This window comes from Ovis aries, chromosome 1 (genome assembly GCF_016772045.2).
Source record: "Ovis aries strain OAR_USU_Benz2616 breed Rambouillet chromosome 1, ARS-UI_Ramb_v3.0, whole genome shotgun sequence".
Taxonomy (NCBI): Eukaryota; Metazoa; Chordata; class Mammalia; order Artiodactyla; family Bovidae; genus Ovis; species Ovis aries.
The window spans coordinates 192441023-192468907 of NC_056054.1; the positions used below are offsets into that span (position 1 = coordinate 192441023).

The 27885-nt window shown below is 34.8% G+C and overlaps 1 protein-coding gene across 23 annotated transcripts in view; it reads right to left on the minus strand.

Moving 5' to 3' along the window:
• The window catches only part of DLG1 (discs large MAGUK scaffold protein 1), a 267124-nt gene that overhangs the window by 112353 nt on the left and 126886 nt on the right, over window positions 1-27885 (minus strand). For 14 of the 23 annotated variants that reach the window (XM_060419271.1, XM_060419240.1, XM_027957046.3 and 11 more), the window contains 2 exons: window positions 17909-18007; window positions 4407-4460 (listed from right to left, as the gene is read on the minus strand). In XM_060419271.1, coding sequence (XP_060275254.1) covers window positions 4407-4460; window positions 17909-18007 — 153 coding nt within the window. The remainder of the gene's footprint in view (window positions 1-4406; window positions 4461-17908; window positions 18008-27885) is intronic. The other 9 variants (XM_060419292.1, XM_060419287.1, XM_060419286.1 and 6 more) reach the window with 1 other exon arrangement.

Genomic DNA, 27885 nt, shown 5'->3' on the forward strand with positions numbered 1-27885 from the left:
AAAGCCAGACACAAAAAACTACTGTATGATTCCCTTTTTAAAAATTCTTATTGGAGTATAGTTGATTTACAATGTTGTGTTGGTTTCAGGTGTACATGTATGATTCTATTTATAAGAACAGTCCAGAAAAGACAAAGCCATAATGACAGAAAGTAGATTAATGATTGTTAGGGGCAGAGGTAAGGGCAAAATGGGAGTGACTGATAATGGGTACAGGGTTTCCTTACAAGGTGATAAAAATGTTATGGAATTTGAAAGTGGTGGTGATGGCACAATGCTGTGAATAAACTAAAACCACTGAATTGTATACTTTATAAGGGTGGATTTCGTGGTATGTAAACGTCTCAACATAAGAAAAAATTTTAAGGTGAAAAAGCTGATAAGAATTGAGATATACATTCAAGTTGAAACAATGAGTTAATATACTTTATGGTAACAAGCATTATGCTAACAAAGGATCAAAAAATTTATTAACACACCATGCTAGTGACAGTATGGGGTAAAAACATTAATAATTTTTATTGAATCATAATGCTAGAAAGTATAATTTGGCAATAATGATCAAATCTAAAAATTGACACACCCTTTGAGAATCTATGTATACAAATATATTCAGATTATATAATTGTATATATACACAAAACATCTATACAAAAATTATCAGTGGGGCATTGGTTTCTGTATGGGAAAAGTTTGAAAACACATATATCCTTATTTATGCACAAAATATTTATAAAAGGATATATATATACATGTTCTTTTAATATATATGCTATACACTGCTGGATCATGGAAAAAGCAAGAGAGTTCCAGAAAAACATCTATTTCTGCTTTATTGACTATGCCAAAGCCTTTGACTGTGTGGATCACAGTAAACTCTGGAAAATTCTGAAAGAGATGGGAATACCAGACGACCTGACCCGTCTCTTGAGAAATCTGTATGCAGGTCAGGAAGCAACAGTTAGAACTGGACTTGGAACAACATATTGGTTCCAGACAGAAAAAGGAGTACGTCAAGGCTATATATTGTCACCCTGCTTATTTAACTTGTATGCAGAGTACATCATGAGAAACGCTGGGCTGGAAGAAGCACAAGCTGGAATCAAGATTGCTGGGAGAAATATCAATAACCTCAGATATGCAGATGACACCACCCTTATGGCGGAAAGTGAAGAGGAACTCAAAAGCCTCTTGATGAAAGTGAAAGAGGAGAGTGAAAAAGTTGGCTCAAAGCTCAACATTCAGAAAACAAAGATCATGGCATCCGGTCCCATCACTTCATGGGAAATAGATGGGGAAAACAGTGGAAACAGTGTCAGACTTTATTTTTGGGGGCTCCAAAATCACTGCAGATGGTGACTGCAGCCATGAAATTAAAAGACGCTTACTTCTTGGAAAAAAAGTTATGACCAACCTAGATAACATATTCAAAAGCAGAGACATTACTTTGCCGACTAAGGTCCGTCTAGTCAAGGCTATGGTTTTTCCAGTAGTCATGTATGGATGTGAGACTTGGACTGTGAAGAAGGCTGAGCACCAAAGAATTGATGCTTTTGAACTGTGGTGTTGGAGAAGACTCTTGAGAGTCCCTTGGACTGCAAGGAGATCCAACCAGTCCATTCTGAAGGAGATCAGCCCTGGGATTTCTTTGGAAGGAATGATGCTAAAGCTGAAACTCCAGTACTATGGCCACCTCATGTGAACAGTTGAGTCATTGGAAAAGACTCTGATGCTGGGAGGAATTGGGGGCAGGAGGAGAAGGAGATGGCAGAGGATGAGATGGCTGGATGGCAGCATTGACCCGATGGACGTGAATCTGAGTGAACTCCGGGAGTTGGTGATGGACAGGGAGGCCTGGCGTCCTGAGATTCATGGGGTCGCAAAGAGTCGGACACAACTGAGCGACTGAACTGAACTGACACACACACACACACACACACACTAACATTTTATGCCTTAGGCACGAGGAACTAGAAGACTAGGAGTAGGGGTGAAGAAAGATTCTCGTTCATTGGATATACTGTGGTATATATTGAATTTTATACAATGTATATGCATTACCTGTTCAATTAACTATTTAATTTTAGGAAGCATTTTGACAGCAGATGGTGGCGGGGGGGGGGGGATATTGCAATAGCTGCAAGTTTTCTTAATTTTATTCATCAACTCATAGCTAGTATTTAATGATCAGAACTCAACAAAGGAATAACAAGTAAGTTTAAAAGCCATTCTGGAACATATTTTAAATTTCAGAATTAAACTAATTAGCTACAAAGAATATTACTAAACATTTTACAGTGTTTTTCAAATATGATAAAGTAAAACAAAATCTTAAGAAAATGGAATTTATCTTATTGCCTTATGTAGAGAAAAGGGTTACTATATCAGGCCCAAGGCTGCTATGGCTAGAAGAGTCTTAGTTGGCATTTGAGAAATTGATTTTGGGACCATTCTCACCATTCCCTACCTGAAAGGGGTGTTTACTCTTGGCAAGACTTTGCAGAGACAATGAACTTTATGCTGAACACCTGTTTTTCTTCTGGGAGCTTGGAAATTTGGCATGTACTGGATAGAAGGTGTCTATGTGAACAACCACCAATAAATAACTGTGGTGAAGCCCAAATAATCGGCTTCCCTGGGCAGAAAAACTGAACACTTATTGCTACATTTTCACTGCTAGGTGAAAACAGTGCTCTGTGGGCCCCTCTTGGGAGGAAGACAGTAGAAGGAAATCTAAAGATGTATTCCTCTAGAGAAACAGCCTTATAATCTGACTATGGATCCTGACTTATTACATATAAATAAATCTTAGCCATAGGTATGAGGTGCTGAGCCTTGTGAGTCTTTCTAGAGAATTTCTCAACATGGGTAGTGAATGGGTTTAGAGACTTCCAACATATTCTGTTTAGCAGAAAAATTATTTTTTGAATAATGTGTCATAAAAACTAAGTTTGCTGTCTGTATGTTAATCCTGCTTTTAATTTGTTGACATCTCTAAAACGCATGTGTATTTATTTTCTTTGTTGATATAGTTTTCTGTTAGTTCTTACATAGTAACCTTCCAGTTCAAAGGGTTTTAAAATAAAAATATTTACTATCTCTGCCCTTAAGCAAAACATAATTTAACAAAGGAACAAGTAAGGGATAAAATGTGAAGAACAAAAGTACAAACAAAATTCTTCTTAAGTATTCAATATCAGTGTGAAAGGTGACACTGACTGAAGAGTACTTTTGGTTTGTATAATTATTCAAAGTTTTAAAAAATCTCCCCAAATTTGCTATACCCATATAAATATACACAAAATATAAAGCCAAATAAAATGTTTTAAAGTACAGATGAAAATCGACTACAGTTTAAAAATGAGAGAAAAAAGACTTACAATCTATTAAATTATGCACCATTTGATTTTTTTTTAATGCACAGGTATGCTGCTGCTAAGTCGCGTCAGTCGTGTTCGACTCTGTGGGACCCCATAGAGGGCAGCCCACCAGGCTCCGCTGTCCCTGGGATTCTCCAGGCAAGAACACTGAAGTGGGTTGCCATTTCCTTCTCCAATGCATCAAAGTGAAAAGTGAAAGTGAAGTCACTCAGTCGGTCCAACTCTTCGCGACCCCATGGACTGCAGCCTACCAGGCTCCTCTGTCCATGGGATTTCCCAGGCAAGAGTACTGGAGTGGGTGGGGTGCCATTGCCTTCTCCAGCACAGGTATAACTTCTATTTAAATATCTCCAAAGATACTTTGAAGTGAAATGAAGTGAAGTCACTCAGTCGTGTCTGACTCTTTAAGACCCCATGGACTGTAGCCTACCAGGCTCCTCTGTCCTTGGGACTTTCCAGGCAATAGCACTGGAATGGATTGCCATTTCCTTCTATAGGGATCTTCCCAACCCAGGGATCGAACTCGGGTCTCCCGCATTCTAGGCAGATGCTTTACCATCTGAGCCATTTAGGTGGAGTGAAAAATGTTAAGATTCTGCTGTTCTGGCTATTTATCTTTAGGAGAAAGAAGACTTTTTAACAAAAGGAGTTTAGAGAGAAGGAGTAATCAATTTAAAGTTACAAAGTGAACACATTCACTAAAAACACAGTCACTCAATTAGACTTTAAAAATGACTCTCTAATTATATGGCATTGTATAAATGACCACCGGTGAGAGAGAGCCCATAGTGAAAGATATTCATTTTAATTTAAAAATAAAATTTATTTCAACATTTCTGCTTTGTAAGAGCATGGGAAAACAAAAACTAAAAAGGATAGTATGTTTCATTTGCTTTAGCAATTACAGCTTAGTGACAGAACATCATAAGCACAATGTATTAGAGAAAATAATGTTGTGATTTTGATATCTGTATGAAAACCTGAACAGGAAAAACAGAATTATATATGGTGATGAATGGAACTTACATAAGTTGTTGTTTCCAAGCTGTCTGTGTTGACCAGTACTGGAGGAGGATTTGCCTTAAAGAAAGAATTATAAACATGTTAGGCTTAACAGGAAAATTGGTACATTACATATTCATGTTCACAAATATTAGAAGCATATGAAAGATTTGCTATTTCTTAAATTATAATTTTTATATGAAGTTTTCATATGTTAAACAATGTATCCAGTTTCTAGCACCAATGGAAAGAATGAGAAATATAGGCAGCTATTACATCTGCTTTTGAGAAATGAATGATTATTTCTGCTACAACAGAGATAATTTTGTTAAGATTTGCGAAGTTCACCAGTCTTCTCAAAAAATTCACAAATATTCTCTAATATCACTAAAAACTCATCCCAAATTTCTTGGAAATCACTTCTTTTCTAGTCTCAAGGATCCCCTGAAGATTCCAACATTTCATCACCCAGAAAAATAATTCTGTCTCATACTGAACTGTGTTTAAACATTGGCGGAAAGGAGCCATAAAAAGAAATCCATCATGAACTTTAATTAGAAACACATTCAATGTAAAAGTCCTCAATTGTTACCAACTGCAATTACTGCTTTTCATCTGTTATCCTAGACCACTCACAGAACAACTAAGGGTCAACCACTCCCCACCCCACCAAAAGCACAAGCAGATTAACATAGATCTAATTAAGTTTAAGATGAAAAAAGCTTGGTTTTCTGCTTAAGCTGGAAAGTGTCTGTTATGAAGGTGCAACAAACTTTTAAAAATAAAATGCAATTATTACCAAATGAAAACCAGACTGAACATACTAGAAAACTGACGTGACTCCTCTTTAAATTCTTTCTTTTGTATATTTAAAAATATATAATTACCAAGTCAAATGACATTTTCAGAGAATCAAAGAGATGACTATCCTTTAAATAAATTTTAAGAGATATGCTTGCATAAATAATTGCACTGTATCCATCTAAGCTACATGAAGCAGCAAGTTAAAAATGAGTGGGGACAAGGATTATAGTAAAGCACAGGGAATTATATTCAGTATATTAAAATAACCTATAATGGAAAATAATCTAAAGAAGATACATATACACATAACTAGGTCACTTTGCTGTACATCTGAAACAATAAAAAATCTTGAAAAAAACAAAACTAGTAGGGAATACTGTATTAAATACAAACATGATACTACCTACTTTATGTGCAGCCCTACCTTTAACGTAATAGTCTATTTTCCAATGATTCAGTGAGAATCAAACCTAATACTATTTGTGAAACTGCTAAAAATACTATTTGTGAGAGACATTTGAGATTTTACGAACATTAGGAATTATTCATTTCTCAATGACTACTGGGATCTCAAACTGATATTTTTAAATTAAAAAATTAATGGTACAACTTCAGCTTACTTTGCTTAAGCAGTTACAGAGAAGGCAAGAAAGAACAAGGCTAATATTTAAACTTATAAAAGAAGCTATAATCTTTAAAAATTATGGCAAGAAAATCATCTGGCTTCCCCTGCTTATTACCAAAAATATAGTGGAAAAAGTTTGCTTTTACAAAAATCTAACTTATACCAAAATTATCACAACCCTAGCTGCTCATGATCACCAACTCATCATCACTGTATATGTTACCTTTTGATTCTAGTTACATAAAAATCTGGTATTAAAATACATAAAAATTATATAAAGTATTAAATTTCCTTCAAGATAGAATAATGACAATGAGAGATTAGGAGAAGGAGAGGTTATGGATCATGTAAGTGCATGAACTGAGGACTGCTGTAGTTGGGTGATAAGTATACATGGGAGTTCACTGTACTACTCCCTTTCTATTTGAACAGTTTTGAATTTTTTCATAAACTACAGCAAAATAATTATATTGTATCAAGTACTCAGCTTGTAAGAGGTTAATAATGAAGGCAGTTGTAAAATACTATGGGTTAAAGCTGTTATTAAGATATCAGCATTCACATCATAAAATTAATTTCAATTTTAAAGTTCAGTTCTGAAAAAAGAATACAGACTAGTAAAAATAATTTATAATTCTGGCTTAATGAATATGATTAGATAATTAATAATATGTACAATCAGTTTATTTGTAGATGGATCCTAGAAAGAATCTGAGTGAATGACCTCACCTGAAGGGAAAGCATAGACTTGAAACTGAACAGAAACTCAAATTGAGGATTAACAAGAATTTCATTCAAAACTAATGTCAGATTAAGCAATCTGAAAAGACCTATCACAAAATGTAGTCTAAAATAAGAGCCTATGTACATTCAGCTCAAGAAGCATGATCTGATGGCCTCAAGTTCAGCCACCAAAATAATGTTAAAAATATTTAAGACTGTGTTAGCAGAAGAGAATTAAAACATTTACCTTAAGATACATTATACTTTCACTTACTAATTTGAGGATTTCTAAATTCTTATATTATAGAATACAGAAATGGTATCTGACAAAGTAGTAATCCATCCCTCTCAAACTTGGAGGTGGTGGGAATGAGGTAGCCCAATGGGCTTGGAGGGTACAACTCAGAAAAACATACCTTAACACCAAAGCCAGAACAAGTACTTTGGATAGAAGAGATACAGAAAAATTTGGCCACGGAATCTGCTACTTTCAGATAGCTGAAATAAAGAGCACTAAAACAAAAAATACAGTAGCAAATTTGGCTAGTTTAAGACCTTGGTATCTATAACTAGGATGAGAGATAGCAGAACAGATAACATGGAATTACCAGCTTTACTTAGGGAGGAAACCAAATAACAGCAACAAGACTTGAGGATAATCTATGTGAAAGTTACTTGTTAAGTTAGTCAAATAAGGTTATTTAAATAACCTGAAATGACACATCAAAAAGCATGATTCTAATGGCTGAGTAATACTTCACTGTGTATATGTACCACAGCTTTCTTATCCATTCATCTGCTGATGGACATCTAGGTTGCTCAGCCATTAAAAAGAATACATGTGAATCCGTTCTAATGAGGTGGATGAAACTGGAGCCGATTATACAGAGTGAAGTAAGCCAGAAAGAAAAACACCAATACAGTATACTAACACATATATATGGAATTTAGAAAGATGGTAACGATAACCCTGTATGCGAGACAGCAAAAGAGACACAGATGTATAGAACAGTCGTTTGGACTCTGTGGGAGAGGGAGAGGGTGGGATGATTTGGGAGAATGGCATTGAAACATGTATAATATCATATAAGAAACAAATCGCCAGTCTCGGTTCAATGCAGGAAACAGGATGCTTGGGGCTGGTGCACTGGGATGACCCAGAGAGATGGTAATGGGGAGAGAGGCGGGAGGGGGGTTCAGGATTGGGAACACGTGTACACCCATGGCGGATTCATGTTGATGTATGGCAAAACCAATACAGTATTGTAAAGTAAAATTAAAAAAAAAAAAAAAAAGGCATGATTCTAGATCTCTCTCTACCTCACTCTACCATTTAATGACTTTGAATATACAGGTAAATCACAAGTACTAATTATTGAAACTTATTTCTTCCATCTATAAAGAGACATGCCTTTAATCAAAAGGACTGTGTGACAATTCAGTAAGGTAATATTAAAAACAAAACAAAAAACTGTGTTGTAAACCACAGAAACCTATTGCTAATCCATTATACTTACTAATAGTATATTCCACTATATATGTCTCAACAATAATATATGTCTCAGACAATAATGAAATCCTATGATTCACTCAGAAATGGGGGGGAGGGTGATAGGAAAGGGGCAGGATATACCAGAAACAAACTAACCAACCCCTAAAGAATATGACCTACGAATTAATAATAAGGCTTAAGAAACACAGTTTTGATCATCCAACTTTTAGAATGTTATTTCATTAATAAAGGGCCTCATAAGTCTGCTGCTGTTAACATACTGCAGCATCCTAATCCAATTTCAGAGAACAATATCACATCTTAAAAATTTTGTGTTAAAATAATTCTAAGATTCAGTTATTCAAAAACAGGCCAAAATTAGTTTAGAAAATGCTTTTATGCTATATACTGTAGTTCTCCTTTTTAGCATTTATTGGAGTTTCATTATATTATTGGTTTAATGTCTCTCTCTTTCTCCCCTACTAAATTATAAACAAGTATTTCTCCAATAAAAAACTCATAAACCCCAGAGAGTAGTACATCTTGGATTCTAATTTGGCACACACAGCATTGAAAGTTAACGCCATCACGTTAGTGACCACTATATATATATAAGTTAAAGTGACTATAAAAACAAATAGGATGAATTCTGGAACAATGACAGATTAAAAAGTCCCACAAATCTGCTTCTCCACCTAGATGACGACTGTACTGGCAAAATGCAATTGTCAGTGTGACATAAGCATTTTGGAATTCTGTAGTCTATTGAGGGCTTGCAACTTCCAGAAGTTATTAGATGTCAAACTGTGGTTAATCCAGCAGTGTTGCAGCTACCCAATTCCCATCCTTCATAATTTGTTCCTAGAGCAGCTGGCACAAAGCCTGCACAAGCCAGGGCAGAGTAGGCAGAGAGAGGGCAAGCCAAAAAGGACCCTGTTCTTCAAATATAGGGAAATCTGTGTTCTGATTGCTACCTCTGATCACAGAGGTTTCAAAGAGGCAGTGGCCATTATTGCTGAGCCTCCCCCAAGTAATATAAATCCCTCCCCCTCTGGCTGAAGTGACTCCTAGTTTTAAAGGGCAAGTGTCTCCTCCCATAATTTCATTTGTCTCTTTCCCCTTTTGAGAATCAGACACTGAAGATTAGAATATTCAAAAACAACCACATATATGAGGGAAATCACAAAGTCATTGTGCATGCCTGGGGAAGGTGCAGGCATAGAAAAAAAATCAGAAGATTTTAAGGTTATCGCATAAGCTGATTTTTAGCACAAAGATAGCCTACAGCAATCAAAAACTCAAAAACAAAAATACCCAGCAAACTTTAAATCTGATTTCCAGAAAAATCATAAGATTCAAATGTTCAATTTCCAACAAAAAATATCACAAGGCATGCAAAGAAATAGGAACATATGTTCCATCCAAACGAGGGAGAGTAAAGAAAAAAGAAACTCTCTGAAAAAGAGCTGGTGGCATATCTATTAGACAAATGATTTAAAGCAACCACTGTAATATCCAAAGAACTAAAAGACACGGTGCACAAGGTCAAGAAAAGAATGTATGAACAAAACAGAGAAAGCAATAAAAGACAGAAATCCTAAAGAGAAACCAAAAGGAAATTCTGAAGCTGAAAAGTGAAGTAATTGAAATGAAAAAGTCACTAAAGCAGATGTGAGCAGGCAGAATTAGGAAACCTGAAGATAGGATGATGTAAATTCTTAAGTCTGAGAACAGAAAGACTGAAGAAAAGTAACCAGTCTAAAGAGACTTGTGGGCCATCATTAAGCAGACCAACGAACATCGCGGGAGTCCAAGAGAGAGATCAAAGGGCAAGAGAGAACATCTGAAGAAATAATGGGTAAAACATTCCCAAATCTGATGAAAGACATGAACATAAACAATCAAAGAAGCTGAAGAAACTCAAGGCAGGATGAACTTGGAGAGATTCACACTCAGACACATTAAAATCGAACTGCTGAAAGACAAAGAGAAAATTGTGAAAGCAGTACGACAAAGTGACTCAATATACAAGAGCTCCTTTGAGGTCAGGAAACATTGGGCTGGTATATTCAAAGTACTAAAAGAAAAACAGTGTCAACCGAGAACCCAGTAACTGGCAAAATAATCTCGCAAATATGAGGGAGAAATTATGACATTCTCAAATAAACAAAGCTGAGGGAGATCATTACTTATAGACTGGCCCTGAAAAAAATGCTAAAGCGAATCCTACACGTAGAAATGAAAGGACACAAAACAGTAACTCTAGGTGTCTGAAGAAATAAAGACCTTGGTAATAAGGATAAATACAAAAAAACTCTTTGTTATCTTAATAGTGTTTTGCAACATCACTTTTTGTTATCTATATAATTTAAGAGACTAATATTTTTTAAACTATATTTTAAAGAAGTGGACATGTTAGTCACTCAGTCATGTCTGACTCTTTGTGACCCCGTGGACAATGGCCCACCAGGATCCTCTACCCATGGGGTTTTCCAGACAAGAATACTGGAGTGGGTTGCCATGCCTGATCCTGGGTCAGGAAGATCCCTGGAGAAGGGCATGGCAACCCACCCCAGTGTTCTTGCCTGGAATTTTATATTTTAAAAGTTAGTCTAAAAGTGAATTATTCATACAGAAGTGATGTCAACATCAGTAAATAACTAAAATCAATTAATAGCCCTGAAGTTGATATCATAATAACTTTGCTTTGTAATTTCACATTTTCTACATAATTTAAAACATGAATGCATTTAAAAATTGTTAGTTTACATTTTTGTACATATAATGTATAAAGTTGTAATTTTGTGACATAAACAACTGAGAGGGATGAGGATGTAACTGTTAAGAGGAGCAGAGTTTTTATATATCATTAAAGTTAAACTGATATAAATTTAAATTTGAGTGTTATAACTTCAGTATATTAAATGTAATCTCCATGGTAACCACAGAGAAATTAGCTACAGACTATACATAAAAAGAAAAATGAAAGGAATTTAAACATTTCACTACATATATAAAAATTTAAAAATCAACCAAACAAAAAATAAGACAATGCAGGAAATAAACCTATAATAAATATAGAAAATAAATAACAAAATGACAGAAGCCTCTTCTTATCAATAATTACTTTAAATGCAAATTGCTTAAACCCTCCAATCAAAAAAAGGCAGAACAGATAAATCCACATGACCCAACAATATTTTCTGCAAGAGACTTCATTGAGATTCAAAGATGCAAACAGGTTGAAAGTGAAAGGATAGAAGAAGATATTCCACGCAACTAGCAACTAAAAAGATAGGAGTCACTATATTAATATTAGATAAAATAGAAGTTAAATTTAAAAAGTTACAAGGGACAAAAGACATTACATATTAATAGAAGGTTTAATACAGTAAGAAAACAAAACAATTAACATTCAAGTACCTAATGATATACCATCAAAATCTATGAAATAGAAAGTGACAGAATTAAAGAGAGTAAACAGTTTTACAAATAATAAAGATTTCAATGCCCTGTTCAAAATAATGTGTAAAATAGCCAGACAAAAGATAAGTACAGAAAAAAATGACTTAAATGACACAATAAACCAATGTGACCTAACAGACATGTTTGGAACACTCTGCCCAACAACAGGATACATTCTTTTCAAGTGCATTTGGATCATTCCCAGAATACACTGTGTTAGGCCACAATTATGTCTCAATAGATTTAGTAAGAAAGTTGTCATACAAAGTATGTTTTATGTCAAAAATGGATGAAGATAGTAAGCAATAATAGAAGCAAACCGGAAAATTCACCAAGTTGTGGAAATTAAATGACATACTATTAACCAATGAATCAAATAAATAATAGAGAGAATGAGGCCAATAGTTATTTTTTTAAAAGATCAACAAATTGACAAACTTTTAGTTAGATGGACTAAGGGAAAAGGAGAGAACAATAAATTATTAAAATCAGAAATGACAGTGGGAACACTATTGTTAATTCAATAGAAACAAAAAGGATTATAGAGTTATTATGAGCAAGTGTAAGCCAACAAACTGGGTAACTTACACAAAATGGAAAAACTCCTACCAATGACGAATCATGAAGAGAAAATTTTAATACTTTACTCCTTGGAAGAAAAGTTATGACCAACCTAGATATCATATTCAAAAGCAGAGATATTACTTTGCCAACAAAGGTCCGTCTAGTCAAGGCTATGGTTTTTCCAGTAGTCATGTATGGATGTGAGAGTTAGACTGTGAAGAAAGCTGAGCGCCAAAGAATTGATGCTTTTGAACTGTGGTGTTGGAGAAGACTCTTGAGAGTCCCTTGGACTGCAAGGAGATCCAACCAGTCCATTCTGAAGGAGATCAGCCCTGGGATTTCTTTGGATGGAATGATGCTAAAGCTGAAACTCCAATACTTTGGCCACCTCATGCGAAGAGTTGACTCATTGGAAAAGACTCTGATGCTGGGAGGGATTGGGGGCAGGAGGAGAAGAGGACAGCAGAGGATGAGATGGCTGGATGGCATCACTGACTTGATGGACTTGAGTCTGAGTGAACTCCGGGAGTTGGTGATGGACAGGGAGGCCTGGTGTGCTGTGATTCATGGGGTTGCAGAGTTGGACACAACTGAGCGACTGAACTGAACTGAATTAATAAGGAATTGAATCAGTAATCAAAAATCTCCTGACAAAAGCCCTTAAAATCTAATTGTTTTCCTGGTGAAATCTACCAAACATTTGAAGAACTACCATCAATTTTTCTCAAATTCTGCCCTAAAATTGAAGAAGAAGGTATACTCCCCAACTTATACTTTAAGGCCAGCATTATCTCTATAAGAAAATTGCACACCAATATCCCTTATGTATAGTGATCCAAAAATCTCAAAAAAATTGTATTCAGCATTATACTAAGAGGTTTATATACCATGAACAAGCAGGATTTATTCCTGGATTGCAAGGATGATTCAACACAGGAAAATTGATCAATGTAACATACCACATCAATAGAAAGAAGAAGAAAGAAAAAAAAAAAACCAACATGATCATCTCAATCTATGCAGGAAGTATGTGACAGTATTAAATATTTTAACTAAGAATATAAGGAAACCACCACCACATATTAAAGGTCATATATGAAAAACCTACAGTAAACATCATACTTCCATGGTGAAAGACTGAAAACTTTCCCTCTAATATAAAAAACAAATCAAGCCAGCCCACTTTCACAACTTCTACCTAACAAAGTACTGAAAATCAGTCAATTAAACAAATAAGAAGAAAAATTATTCAGCAGCTTCAGCTGTAAGCAACAAATTCTGGTAAATTCTCTTTTCAATTTTTATTCTATTATAAATATTTTCTATTTCCTTGCTATGGCTTCTTAGACATACCCATCATTTAAAAGTAGACATTTAATTTCTAAATACATGAGATTTTAAAGTGTCTGATATTAATTTCCCATTCTGATATTATTTTCTCATTTAAATGCTTTCTTCTCTATAATCACCCTCTGTGTTTTTTCAGTCTTCTAACTTTATTAAAGTTTTCGATCCCTCTTTGTAAATGTTACATTGTATTTGAAAATATGTGGGCTATTTTCAAGTATCTTTTGATACTGATCTCTAACATAATTCTACAAGGATAAGATAACTGTATGATTTCAGTATCTTTAGACCACCCATTTTTTGCACCTGGTCTTATGTCCCTGGGTATTTTCCAGTGTCTCCTCATTTATAATCTATGGGAATTTGAACAGAATTTGTATCCTACTGTTGTGTGAAAACTGTATAAATCTTAATTATGTTGAACTGGTGAAGAGTGCTTTTTAAGACTACTATATCCTTCTCCTTCTCTGTATATTCATTCTATTAATTTTTGAGAGTTTGATATTGAAACTCCAACTAAAATTCTTAATTTAACTATTTAAAAAAATTGTAATATGTAGTGGAACTACATATAACCATGCTCTGTATTTTCCAAGTCTCTTGTAAATGTGTTATCATTATTTTCATAATTTTTAAAAATGGCCAAAACAAGGGGTAGTCTGACCCTCCTTTCTGTTTCCCCATAAAGCATGAAATAAATTTCCCAAATGAAAAAAAGAAAACTATCTGTTTGCAAATAATATGATCATACATGTAGAAAACTCTGAAGGAACCACACAAAAGTCTGTTAGAACTAATACTTAGCAAAGTGGCAGTAAATGGTCTACATACAAAAATCAGTTGCATTCCTATATACAAACAAGCTGGCAAGAAAACAAAAACAATTCAATTTAAAACAGTATCAAAAAGAATAAAAACAGTTAGGAATGAACTTAGCCAACCCTCACATCCATACATGATGACTGGAAAAACCATAGCCTTGACTAGACGGACCTTTGTTGGCAAAGTAATGTCTCTGCTTTTCAATATGCTGTCTAGGTTGGTCATAACTTTCCTTCCAAGGAGTAAGCGTCTTTTAATTTCATGGCTGCAGTCACCATCTGTAATGATTCTGGAGCCCCCCAAAATAAAGTCTGACACTGTTTCTACTGTTTCCCCATCTATTTCCCATGAAGTGATGGGACCAGATGCCATGATCTTCGTTTCCTGAATGTTGAGCTTCAAGCCAACTTTTTCACTCTCCTCTTTCACTTTCATCAAGAGGCTTTTTAGTTCCTCTTCACTTTCTGCCATAAGGGTGGTGTCATCTGCATATCTGAGGTTATTGATATTTCTCCCAGCAATCTTGATTCCAGCTTGTGCTTCTTCCAGCCCAGCGTTTCTCATGATGTACTCAGCATAGAAGTTAAATAAGCAGGGTGACAATATACAGCCTTGACATACTCCTTTCCCTATTTGGAACCAGTCTGTTGTTCCATGTCCAGTTCTAACTGTTGCTTCCTGACCCGCATATAGGTTTCTCAAGAGGCAGGCCAGGTGGCTGGTATTCCCATCTCTTTCAGAATTTTCCACAATTTCTTGTGATCCACACAGTCAAAGGCGTTGGCATAGTCAATAAAGCAGAAATAGATGTTTTTATGGAACTCTCTTGCTTTTCCCATGATCCAGCAGATGTTGGCAATTTGATTTCTGGTTCCTCTGCCTACTAACACATATATACAGAATCTAGAAAGATGGTATTGAAGAATTTATTTGCAGGGCAGCAGTGGAGCAACAGACATAGAAAATAGACTTATGGACAAGGGCAGAGGGGAGGAGAGCATAAGACGTATGAAAGAGTAACATGGAAACTTACATTACTGTATGTAAAATAAATAGCCAATGGGAATTTGCTGTATGTCTCAGGAATCTCAAACAGGGGCTCTCTATCAATCTAGAGAGGTGGGATGGGGAGGAGATGGAAGAGAGGTTCAAGAGGGAGGGGATGTATGTATACCAATGGCTGATTCATGTTGAAGCTTGACAGAAAACAACAAAATCTTGTAAAGCAATTATCCTTCAATAAATAAATACAAGCCATTCAACGTTATCTCTGTACCACTCTAAATAATAAGCATGATAATTTTCATATTTTCATAAAATTTAAATGACATGATCAATATAAAAGTACTCTGAAAGTTTAAAGTTCTAAAAATAAAATGAGAATGTTTTAAAAATTTATCATCTTTCTAGCTATCTATCTGTCCTCAAACTCACTTTGAAATAGACAAGTGTTAGCCCCCATTTTTAATAGATGAAGGGAGTATAAAACTCAGAGATGTTGAACAATTTGAGTCACAAAGCAGGACTAGACTCTAAATCTCAAATCTTCTGTTTCTATTTCTATTATCTCCCGATGCATCCAAAGTATAAAGTAGTAGATCTTTAGAAGAAAAACTGTATTTATTTAAAATGTTAAAATCAGGTTATATATAAGATTGGATTTAAAAATTCATTTGGGGACAAATATTTTAATCACTTTTATTAATTTTATAATGTAATGTTATATTCAATTACTCAGGTATACACACACTTATTCTGCAAAATGAGGCACACCCACGGCCTTCTCATGTAAAACAAAACAAATTATTAAACTATTCTACATAGACTTTTGTAAGTATATTTAAAACCTAAAATGAGGTTAGGTAATATATTAATAAGCCTCTCCTGTTTGTAAACTTGCTCCCTGGTTTACTGTCTCAAGCAAATATGAAGTAACAGTAATGATACAAATAGCCACGACCAAGTGCCATTATTATTCCTTCAATCACTGTAAAACATCTCAAGTACTACTATCATCATCAGTGTTACAGGTGAGTAACGAGATCAAGGTTAAGTAAATTGCTCAATTACACAGCTAGAAAGTGGTAGGAAAGTGAAAAAGTATTAGTTACTCAGTCATGTCTGACTCTTTGTGACCCCATGGACTATAGCCTGTCCATGAAATTGTCCGGGCAAGAATACTGGAGAGGGCAGGAAGTGGTAGAACCAGAATTCTAAACCAGATCCATCCAACTTTATTTATAATTACAAGACTATGCAATCTCTAAACAATTTTCAAGTGTAGTGTGATACTAAGCTAGGGACATTTGGAATAAATAAATCAGAGAACTTCTGAACAGGAGAGGACTGGTTCCTAACTGAATATAAGAGCAGAAATTACTTCAAAATTTCAAAGGGTTCTAGAAAACCATTTTGACATCAAAAGACAAACTGAGGTGACATGACCAGAATAAACTTTCAAGTCTCCTACTTCAAAAAATATTGTGCTACTAAATCTTAGTTACTTGGAAGAACGTTACATTATTACAATAACCCTTTGTCTATGTAAAATTATATTTTATAATTTATAAATTCAATTTCTCATTGCACTGTACAGAAAATATCCATCCGGACTTATCTATTCAATTCTTGGTAGTTTCATAATTTGACTTTTTGTGATTTTTGTTTTAGTGTAATATCTGTATTTCCCCTAGAATCTTACTTTGTATAATGTTCTTACTGATTTTCACTTTTTAAGAGAGGAGAAGGGCACTGAGATGAGAACAATGAAAGGTGATAACCCATTTTTCCCCTTAACAGTACTTATTTTGACATAGCAAAAACACGATTTTTACTAGATTTTATGCTACAGGTCAATAATAGTAAAATTACCTAAAGATCCATTTGTTTACACATTAAAATGAGATAAAGACCTTTGGTGTAAAAGATCTCCATTATCCTACTTACTAATACCACTGTGATTTTACCTTTGGATAACTCTGTTGGTAGCGTAGTTATTGTCTTAACAAGCCGTCCCTTGGAACTACTAAAGCTCTGAAAGCTACAAATATTCAGATTCTCTGACATTTGGCTATTACCTCATTGTATTTTTTGACTGTTACATGTTAACTTAAAAAGATAAATTCATGATTTTAGAGTATTTTTACATTTACAGAAAGTTGCAAAGATACCATAAAGAGTTCCCAAAGACTTTATATACATCAGTGATTATTTTTCAATAATAAATGTAAAGTATATTATCCCACCAAATGACAGAAGGATTATTTCCAAAGATCAACATATACTGGAGAACAAAATGCTATATATAAAAGGACACATATAGTACAAGATCAGGAGGGACAATTATTTTTACTATATTTAGAAAATAAACAACCCAAAGGAAATAAATTTTAAAATTGTTTTGAACAGACTTACATGTATAAAAGGCATGATAACAAATCTAAGGAGGATCAATACGATGAAGTTTAGAATGTATCTTTTCTGTAGATAACCTCATAAGATGGCAAATATTGAACCCATCTTATATTAAATACCAGATATTTAACTCCCTAAAAATATTATTTAAAGTCCAAAGTGTGTTACCAAATCTAACAAAGAAACAGTTGAAATGACCTGAAAAGAATACAAATGAAACCATTAAGAACAAATAAAATTTTTATAAAGAAAAAAGAAACTAATAAAAACCTGTGGTATGATGGGTAGGATGACAGTATTCTCAGCAGGGACTGGCAGGACAGGGATCACAGGGACAGTGGGAGAAGAGGGAGATACAGCTTCTGTTGGCTAAAAATCATCAATGACAACAAATCAGGAAAAATATAAAATAAAAGGGAAACATATAACAGAAAGTTTCGTCACAAAGATAAACTATAGTTTTCAGAAATAACTAAAATAGGTAAAATAACATATTACTTCAATTTAAATGAGAAAATGCTCTTAGAAGTAATTATACCACCAATAATAATTTTAATGACTCTAGTTAAAGTAAGTGACTACTCTTTAGATGTTTAAATGAAAATAACAAAATATAATGATTTAACAATACTCCTCCACTGGGAGATAAGACACTTGCTTCACAGACTAGAAAATATTTTTATAGCATTCAGGATATATTTGACCACTTGCTTACGTGCATTTAAAGAATCAATTACTCTCATGATTAATTCAATTATTTTTTAAAAAGATGTAAATGGAACACAGAAAGGGTGTCTTCTAAAAGTACCAATCTCTGTTACCTGGATTAATTCATAAATATTTGCTATATCAATGACATTCTATATAAGAATTATTAACCTCATATCCTATATAAAACCTCATATCCTATACAAAACCTGGAAATTAATTGATGACCTAAATATAAGCATTAAAATCACAAAATTCTTAGAAGAAAACATAGGGATAAACCTGGATTTAACAATGGATTCTTAAATATGATATCAAAAGCAGGAATAAAAAAAAATTAGACTGCATCAGAATTCAAACCTTTTGTGAAGCAAATGGCATTATCAAGAAAGGGAAAAACAACATACAGAATGGGAGAAAATCTTGCAAACTGTACATCTGATGATGGTTTCACATGAAGAACAGATCAAGAACTCACCATAAAAAAACAATTAAACAATGGGCAAAGGACCTGGAACAGACATTTTCCAGAGGATACACATAAGCACCAAAGTTCTTGGCAACACTACCACAGCCAGGACATGGGAGCAGTCTAACTGCCCATCAGCGGGTGAACGGATAAAGAAGATGTGGCACGTATGCACAACAGGGCACTACTCAGCCACAGAAAGAGCAAAACCGGGTCATCTGTAGAGATGTGGATGGACCTACAGTCTGCCATTCAGAGTGCAGTCAGTCAGAAAGAGAGAGGCAAGCACCCTATTTAATGCATATATGTAGAATCTAGGAAATCGGCACAGAGTAACCTATCTGCAGGGCACAAAGAGAGACACAGACGTAGGGAACACACAGATGTATGGACATGGGGTGAGGTGGGGTGGCAGTGGGATGAACTGGGAGATTGGGATTGATGTACACTGACGTGTAAAACAGATAGTGGGAACCTACAGCATGGCATAGGGAGCTCAGCTTGGTGCACGCGGTGACCCATATGGATGGAATGGGGAGTGGGGGAGGGGGAGGCTCCAGAGGGAGGGGCATATGTATAAATAGAGCTGATTCACTTCATTGTACAGAAGAAACTATGACAACATTTAAAAGCAACAAAACCCCAATTAAAAAAAAAACCAATAAGCACATGACAATCTATTCAATATTATTATTCATTAGGGAAATGTAAATCAAAGTGACAATGATATATTACTTCATACTACTGGGAGGCAATAATAAAAAAGTAAAAAAAAACAGAAAGCAACAAATGTTGGCAAGGATATGCAGAAATTGGAATCATCAAAACCTGCTGGTGGGAATGGAAAATGGTGCTGCCACTATGGAAAACAGTTTGGTTTGGCAGTCCTTCAAAAAAACTACCCCTAGGATTACCATATGACCCACCAATTCTACTCCTAGGTAAATACTTAAAAGAGCTGAAAACTGGGACTTGAATACTTTACCCTAGTGTTCAGTGATGCATTATTCACAATAGCCAAAAGGTGGAAACAACTCAAGAGTATCCATCAACAGATACAGATATAAAACATGGTGTGTATACACACACACACACACACACACACACACACACACACACACGATAGTTATTCAGCCATAAAAAGGGATGAAATTCTGGTATCTGCCACAACATGGACAAACCTTGAAAACATTATGCTAAGTGAAATTAACCAGATACAAAAGGTCAATATTTTGTGATTCCACTTATATTTAGAATAGGTAAATTCATGTAAAGTAGATTAGAAGTTACCAGGGGCAAGAGAGAGATGAATGTAAAAAAAAAAAAAAAAAAAGAGAGATGAATGTAAGGAGTTTACTGCTTAGGGGTTACAAAGTAAGTTTGAGATAGTGAAAAGGTTTTGGAAATAGATAGTGGTAAAAGCTGCTCAATACTGGAAATGTAACTGATGCCACAGAATTGTGAAGTTAAAATTGGTTAAAATGGCAAATCTTATGTTAGATATACTTTATCACAATTAAAGACCTCAAAAATATTTTAATGCAGAAAAGCAGGTTCCTTCACAGTGCTGTTGGATATATAACTTCATACATACTTTACAAAAAGCAATCTAACAGCTTTAAAAATGTTGAACTCTTTGACTTAGTAATTCTGTTAGTCTATCCTGAGGGAAGCTTGGCATGCTGCAGTCCATGGGGTCGCAAAGAGTTGGACATGACTGAGCGACCGAACTGAATTCTAAGGCAATATTTAAAAAGCAGAGGTATTAATATTCAATATATTCTTTTGAACATTGTATTTTGGAAAATGCAAAATATCCTAAATATAAGGTGTTGAAATGGTTGCACAAATAATGATAAGTTCATAAGATTAAATACTATGCCCCAGAGAACGGCACAGCAACCCACTCTAGTATTCTTGCCTGGAGAATTGCATGGACAGAGGAGACTGGTGGGCTATAGTCCATGGGGTCACAGAGTCGGACATGACTAAAGCGACTTAGCATGCAAATACTATGCATCGATTAATAATCATCTGTAAGAACAGTCTATAAGTCATATAGGATATTGCCTATGGCATGACATTAACTAAAAAAAGGAAGATAAAAATTTTATTTAAAAAATGGAAAGAAATGTTTGATAAGTTAACCTCTGAGGACAGGATTATGAATAGTTTTTCCCCCTGCCTCTATTTTGAATTCTACTTTTCCAGTTGTCAACAATGAATATATAGTGATGCTATAATGCATGGTGAGGGATGGAAGATCTATTCCTATTAAGAGAAAAACAATTATAATATTTTACCATCTCATTTTCTAGAAAATAAACTGAAAATGTGTTTCACATTAATTGTTCAAAAAGATGCTAAAAATTTCAATCATTTTTATAAGACCATTAGAGTTGAAGAAGCTAGGGATCAAGTTTAACCCTTCATTTTACAACTGAGCTTAAGCTCACAGAAGTTAACTTGTGAGGAATGAGGAAAAGATCTGCTAGGCTATTGTTACCTGGATATCCTGTAGAAAGAAATTATAGGCCATTAGATATTGTTTCCTTTTTTCTTTCTTTATAATATTACCAATTTAAATGAGTTCTCTAAATGAGTTCTCTGTTTTTAAAGATGGAAAAGTTACAGAGATGGACAACGGTGATGGCTGCACAACACCGTGAATGTATTTATTGACACTGAATTAACTGTACTTAAGTGTACTAAGAAAGGTTAAAATGGTAAAATTTTGTTACATATATTTTATCACAATTAAAAATAAATTAGGAATAAAGTCTCTGTCTGTCTTACTTGGGATTCCAGCCACCATTAATATATATTCTTCCTATAGGGGAAAAAAAAGTTGAATTCCATATTATGAGCTTAAAATAAATAATTTAGATGCTACCAATTTTCAATGGAATATTTATAACTTTTTAAAAATGTTTGAAAAACCCAAGAGATTCTGACTCCTAATTTATGACAAAGAGAAAAATATCGTTTTAAAGAATTTAAGTGAAGTCAGTCAGATAGAAGAAGACAAATACCACGTGATTTCACCAAAAAAAACAAAACAAACAAAATGAAAACATAGAAAACAGAGACTCATAGACACACAGAACAAATGCACAGACGCCAAAAACGGAGGGAGTTGGGGGGTGGATAGGTGAAGGAAATTAAAAGGTATAAACTTTTAGTTATGTAAGTCACAGGGATGTAATATACAGCACAAAAAGGTCAGTAATATCAAAACTTTGTATGGGGAGAGATGGTTAACAGACTTACTGTAGTGATCATTTCATGATGTATGCAAACATCAAATCATTTAGTGCACTCAAACCAACATAATATTGTTCAACTATACTTCAATTATTCTAGAAAACTACTGCTGAATCAACTGAATATACATATAGAAAATGAAATGAACCCTTACCCTACTACCTTACACCATATGTAAAATTCCAGATGGTTTACTGTCATATTAACAGAAGTACAAAAATTATATTTCTAGAAGGTAGCAATGATAGAATATAATCAGGATCTTGATGTAGGCAAGCACAGGTTGTTGAAGTCAGCAGAGTGAGGCAGCATCTATGCGCAGGGAATGGACGGGTGCAGAAGTGGTGCTGGAGTTTAAGCAGGATGAAGAGGATATCACACATGGGCAGGCAGTAGCAGCAGCCTGGTATTTTTGTTGGATCCCAAGTGTGACAAAGTGTCTGTGTGCCATGAAGTATAGAGGCCTCCGTGGAACAAGATGGGGATATCTCTTTGATCTTGATTGAGCAGGGTGGGAAGGATGTCCACCAAGAGCATCAACAGTGACAGGAGGTTGCTGACATACCTGAGACTTGATCCAATAAGTAAATATATATATAAAGGATAGTGGGAGCAAGGGTTCTCACGTCAGAGAATGGAGTTGCAAACATGGAAAGGGAGAAAATCAGCATGAAATCTATGGTTCTAGACTAGATTTGGAGGCACTCATATGACAGCATGGTTTTCAATATATATAGAAAACAGAAATAAATATGTGTTTACATATACATATGTACCCTTGCTCTGTCTACAGAGAACATCTGGGAGCAGTAAGACCTCAATAGCATGAAAATACCTAGCACTCAGATCTTGGCTTATAAAAATCCATTCTCTATTTTTTTAAAAAAGGAATCTTTGGAGAAATGACTCCAGATCTAGAGCCTAGAACTTTCTGCCATGCCAGAAAATAAGGAGGTGCTCAAAGAATTAATGAGGCATGACAAAGGACACAGAAATCAGCTTGCTGAGGCTCTTATCAGTTACACTGGGAACGATGTGAGACTCAGATAACAATAATAATGGCATAAAGTGAAGTTGCTCAGTTGTGTCCAACTCTTTGCGACCCCATGGACTGTAGCCCACCAGGCTCCTCCGTCCCTGGAATTCTCCAGGCAAGAATACTGGAGTGGGTTGCCATTTCCTTCTCCAGGGGATCTTCTGGACCCAGGGATCGAACCCAGGTTTCCCGCACCTCAGGCAGACGCTTTAATCTCTGAGCTACCAGGGCAGACCCCTATGATGGCACCAGTCAGTATGATGGCATAAACCCCACTGAATTAAAGAGGACTCCAAGAGTCTACACTTTTATAAATAATTACATAACAATGAAATGAATAGAGAGAAAAGCACATTTCCTTACAGTAGATGCCAATCAAAAATGTAGAAGGAATGACAGAGTCACAAAATTACAATCTGGCACCCACCACACTAATAACTCACTTAAGAAACATCAACAAACGTTACAACTTCCACTGCTGCTGAATGACCCTTCCATTTCATTCTAGTGGAATTAAGTTTGAGTGGGAGACACACACACGGACACACAGGTATCTCCCCTACAAACTTTTATTAATTACAGTGAAGAAATCTAGCAGATACTATCTTAACCAAAGTTAACACCGTCAGGGATGGGACAAATCAAAATCATATGTCACCTGATGGGATGTAATCAGATTATATCACTTCTGGGACATTCTTATCAAAGATGCATAACCTGAACATTAAACATCAGACAAACCCATGTTGAGTGATAAACTACAAAATAACTGGCTGTAGTCATCCGAAGTATCAGAGACAAGAAAGTCTAACATTTATCATCTTTATTTTATTTTTTAAAACAGCTTTGTTAAGGTATAACTGATATACAAGAAATTGTACTTTTAAATGTATACAATTTAATGAGTTTGAACATATGCAAACACCTGTGAAACAATTACCACAATCAAAGTAAGAGACATATCTAAAACCTATAAGAAGTTTCTTTTTACCTCTATAATAGAGTCAGATATTAGCTAATTAATAATCCACTTTAACATAAAAAAGACAAAGCTATATGCTTATAACAAATTTCAAGGCCAAGCATAAACATTTCCTTCATTAGGCAGTTGTTCTCAAAAACCCTTTATGATATACTATAAATTCTTCAATATTACACTGTAATACTGGCTCTGAACCTATTCTAAATATATTTCCTTTTGACAGAATCCTTTAAAGGATCTGAATACCATTTTTAAAAATCTTAAACAAAACGTACACCATCTGATTCTACCCCACTCTCTACTGGGGCACTGAGCAAGTGCTTTGAAGAAGAACATATACCTCTGCCTCTTTCTTAAGAAAGGAAAATACTGCTGAGAAGTCTTCAAAAACAAATGCATATCAACACACATAATTTCCTAGCTACAATCAATAAGCAGTTTGAGTCACAAAGGATTATGCAACAACTAAATAAGTCATTTAGTTTGCATGAAACAAAATACTGCCCTAAACAAATAATATCTAGTCAAATGAAGGTTGAGTGATGAGGAATAGTATAGATGTTAAATATGATAACAGAGTAAAAAGAAGAGACGAGGATATTTTGAGTGCAGGATTGAGAGCATGGTAAAATTCTGGTGAGCTGTATGAGATGATTCTAAATTGGAAAATGTCAAACTTAAGACTCTAATATGAATAATGAGGCAGCAATATAGAGTAACCATTACATTTGGGTTATTATAGAAAAGAAATTCAGCCTAAGCATTTGAAACTTGAAAAATCTTACATACATATTTTATTAGACAATATGACTTTCAGGCCATCATCCTTTTTCTGTTCCATTTGTATCACGCAATAAGATCAGCTCCAAAGAGTTTTAGTTGTTTTTTTTTTTTTTAAATCTTGACCATGTGACTAACAACAGTCTCAGTTGTTTCTATCCATAGCAACACCATGGAATCATTAGCCTCTGAGGCCTCCTTCAGATACTTGTTTCCATGACAACAGAGACTATAATATTAACACTGTCTCAAAGAATACTGCAGAAAATGGTAAATTCCCATAAGGTACCTGGATTGTACAAATTTTAAAAGTACTTTTTAAATGCCAGTATCAAATTGATGGCTTTCTGAAAAATGTTTTAAGTAATTTTTAGAGATACTTGTTTATTCACAGTTTTACATTTTAAATTTGATGTAAGAGCTTAAAATTATGAAAGCAGGTTTTAGAAAGATTTTTATAAAAAGTGGTCTGAAGCCTCATGAGGTATAGCCACATGCTTAACGTGTACTGCACATCTACATTTATGACTATGTACCTCCTTCCTTCACTTGCACTCACTCCACTCAATACATGAAAAAATATATATATAGACAGAGAATCCTTACCTTTAATAAATCCCTTCTGCCTGAAATAGCTAAAGTGGTTTTTTATATGTACATATGAATACTGTCTGATACAGGAAGAAACAGAAGGAATAATTAGGAGGCTGCTATGATAATCCAGCTGAGAGATGATCAGTAGCTTCAACCAAATGATGGTAATGGTGAAAATGGACATGAGTAGTCAAATAAAGATAATTTTTGAATGTAGAAATGGTACCTATATGACTGATGGGAAGCTGGGAAGGATTATTAAGAATAACAACAACAATGGCCACTAAAAATTATCTTTTATATCATAGTCAGATCCAACCATAAGATTTACAATGCTTTCTGAACATATTTTTCTTAACTTTTTCTCACTTATAGTCTCATAAAACTTTTACTGCTCATAAAATTAAATTCTAAAGAAAGACAACTAATACCATACTACCAGGTAATGAGCTTAGAATACCCACAAAGATTCAACAAGTGCTAAGTAAATTTATAACATATTTAAGGAAAATTAAATAAATGAATTAGCAGATCTTTTGTTATCAATATCTTCAAGAAAAATAATTACCCCCATGCCACTGTTGGTCTATAAGAATTTTCCTTCTTTTTTTGTTTTTTGTATGGTATAGTTTAATATTTTAATCTAAGTTCCTTTGTTTAAATTTCTACAATGTGGTAATGAGACATGTTTCTTTGAATAAATGTCAAAGAAAATATCTAAGAGGGAAAGAGAAATCAAGGAAAAGAACTGCAAGCTTTTCGTGTGTTTATAGAAGGATAAAATGCAGCACAATAAATTTACCAAAACCGTTTGGGAATCACTGTACTCAACAGGGGTCCAGAACCTTCAAAATAAGTTTTTGTCACTGCTTAGATCTGGTTCCTATTTGATTCAAATGCTCATTTTGCCACATTTACTCCAAATAGTACATTCAATATAAACTCCATAACATGTTATTTGAACCAGCTGCATATGATATTCATATCATAATTATCTCTGAAGCAAACAGCAACAAAACTAGATATATTCTGAAACAAATACTAAGGGATTAAATATAAATTTTTGATTTTAAAATAACAAAGGGGAGAAAGGAAAACAGTCTAGTGATCAACAATCCTAGTATAGAAGCATGGGTGCAAATCTGTTAGTTTACACAGATGGAACATAGTAGTTCATGAATCCATCAATATTTCAGTTTGCAAGATTGATATTTATGAATAGTTTAGGTAATCATCCCTTCATTATAAAAAGATAGCATTCCATCAGCATTCAGCCATTCACTTTGTACTGATACAAGGATGAGCCAACAATCATTCAAAATTTCAAGTAAACAGAAATCCAAAACTTGAATTTAAAGCTGTGGTCATATAATTAACAAACAGATATGAAACTACCAAATGCAATATGCTGCCTGCCTCCCCACATTTATCAGACTATGGCTACAGAAACAGACAAAACCATGGACTCCACAATGACTAACCTAAAACGGGACCTCAGCACTTCCTAGGACTCATACATTTACCCTATTTTGCTCATGTTTGTACAATCCCTGATGATTCAGGTCACTGCTAACCTTTCTGAAGTGATCTTCTACTATTCTCCTCCCACTTAGTGTTTCAGCCATACTGGCCTCTCTGCTGTGTTTCACACACTCTAAACAAGCTCTGGCCTCAGAGTCTTTTATTCAGTCTTCCTTTGCCTAGAATGCTCTTGTCCCAGATATCCACATGGCCCAACTCTGTAACTTCTTTTACGCCTTGCTCAAATAATACCCTTCAGTTGAAGCCTCTCCTAGTTATTCTACTAAACCCACCCCCATCACATACACACAAATATACACATTTCCTATTGTTTTCTCTTTCTACCTTTTCCCCAGTATACTATATATTTTAATTATGTTTGTCATCTGTCTTCTCCCTCTTTAATATAAGCTCTATAGGAGTAAGGATTCTTGTTCCTGTATACCTAGCTCCTAGAATAATATCTAGCACATAGAAGTAGTTAATATATGTTTCTTGGATGAATGAAACAATATGACTGAGCACTCTAGAATGATAAAGTGACTCAGAACAGATTGTGTATATCCATCCCTCCCCCTGCCCACTTTCATTCTATACACATAGAAGACACTGCTAAGAGAGTCTGTGTGCTTGGGCAGTCACTACCAATCACAAAGTGCTCAAGATGTTCTAGCATTTGATGACGTTCAAAATATAAAAATGCCCCAAAACTGCCAGTTTCATGTTGTCCTCTGTCTGCATGTGTGCACTACAGTCTATAGTGTTGCACAGTCATGCCCTCTGCCAGGCTCCTCTGTCCATGGGATTCTCAAGGCAAGAATTCTGGAGTGGGTTGCCATGGCCCCTGCCAGGGAATCTTCCCAATCTAGGGATCAAACCCATGTTTCTTATGT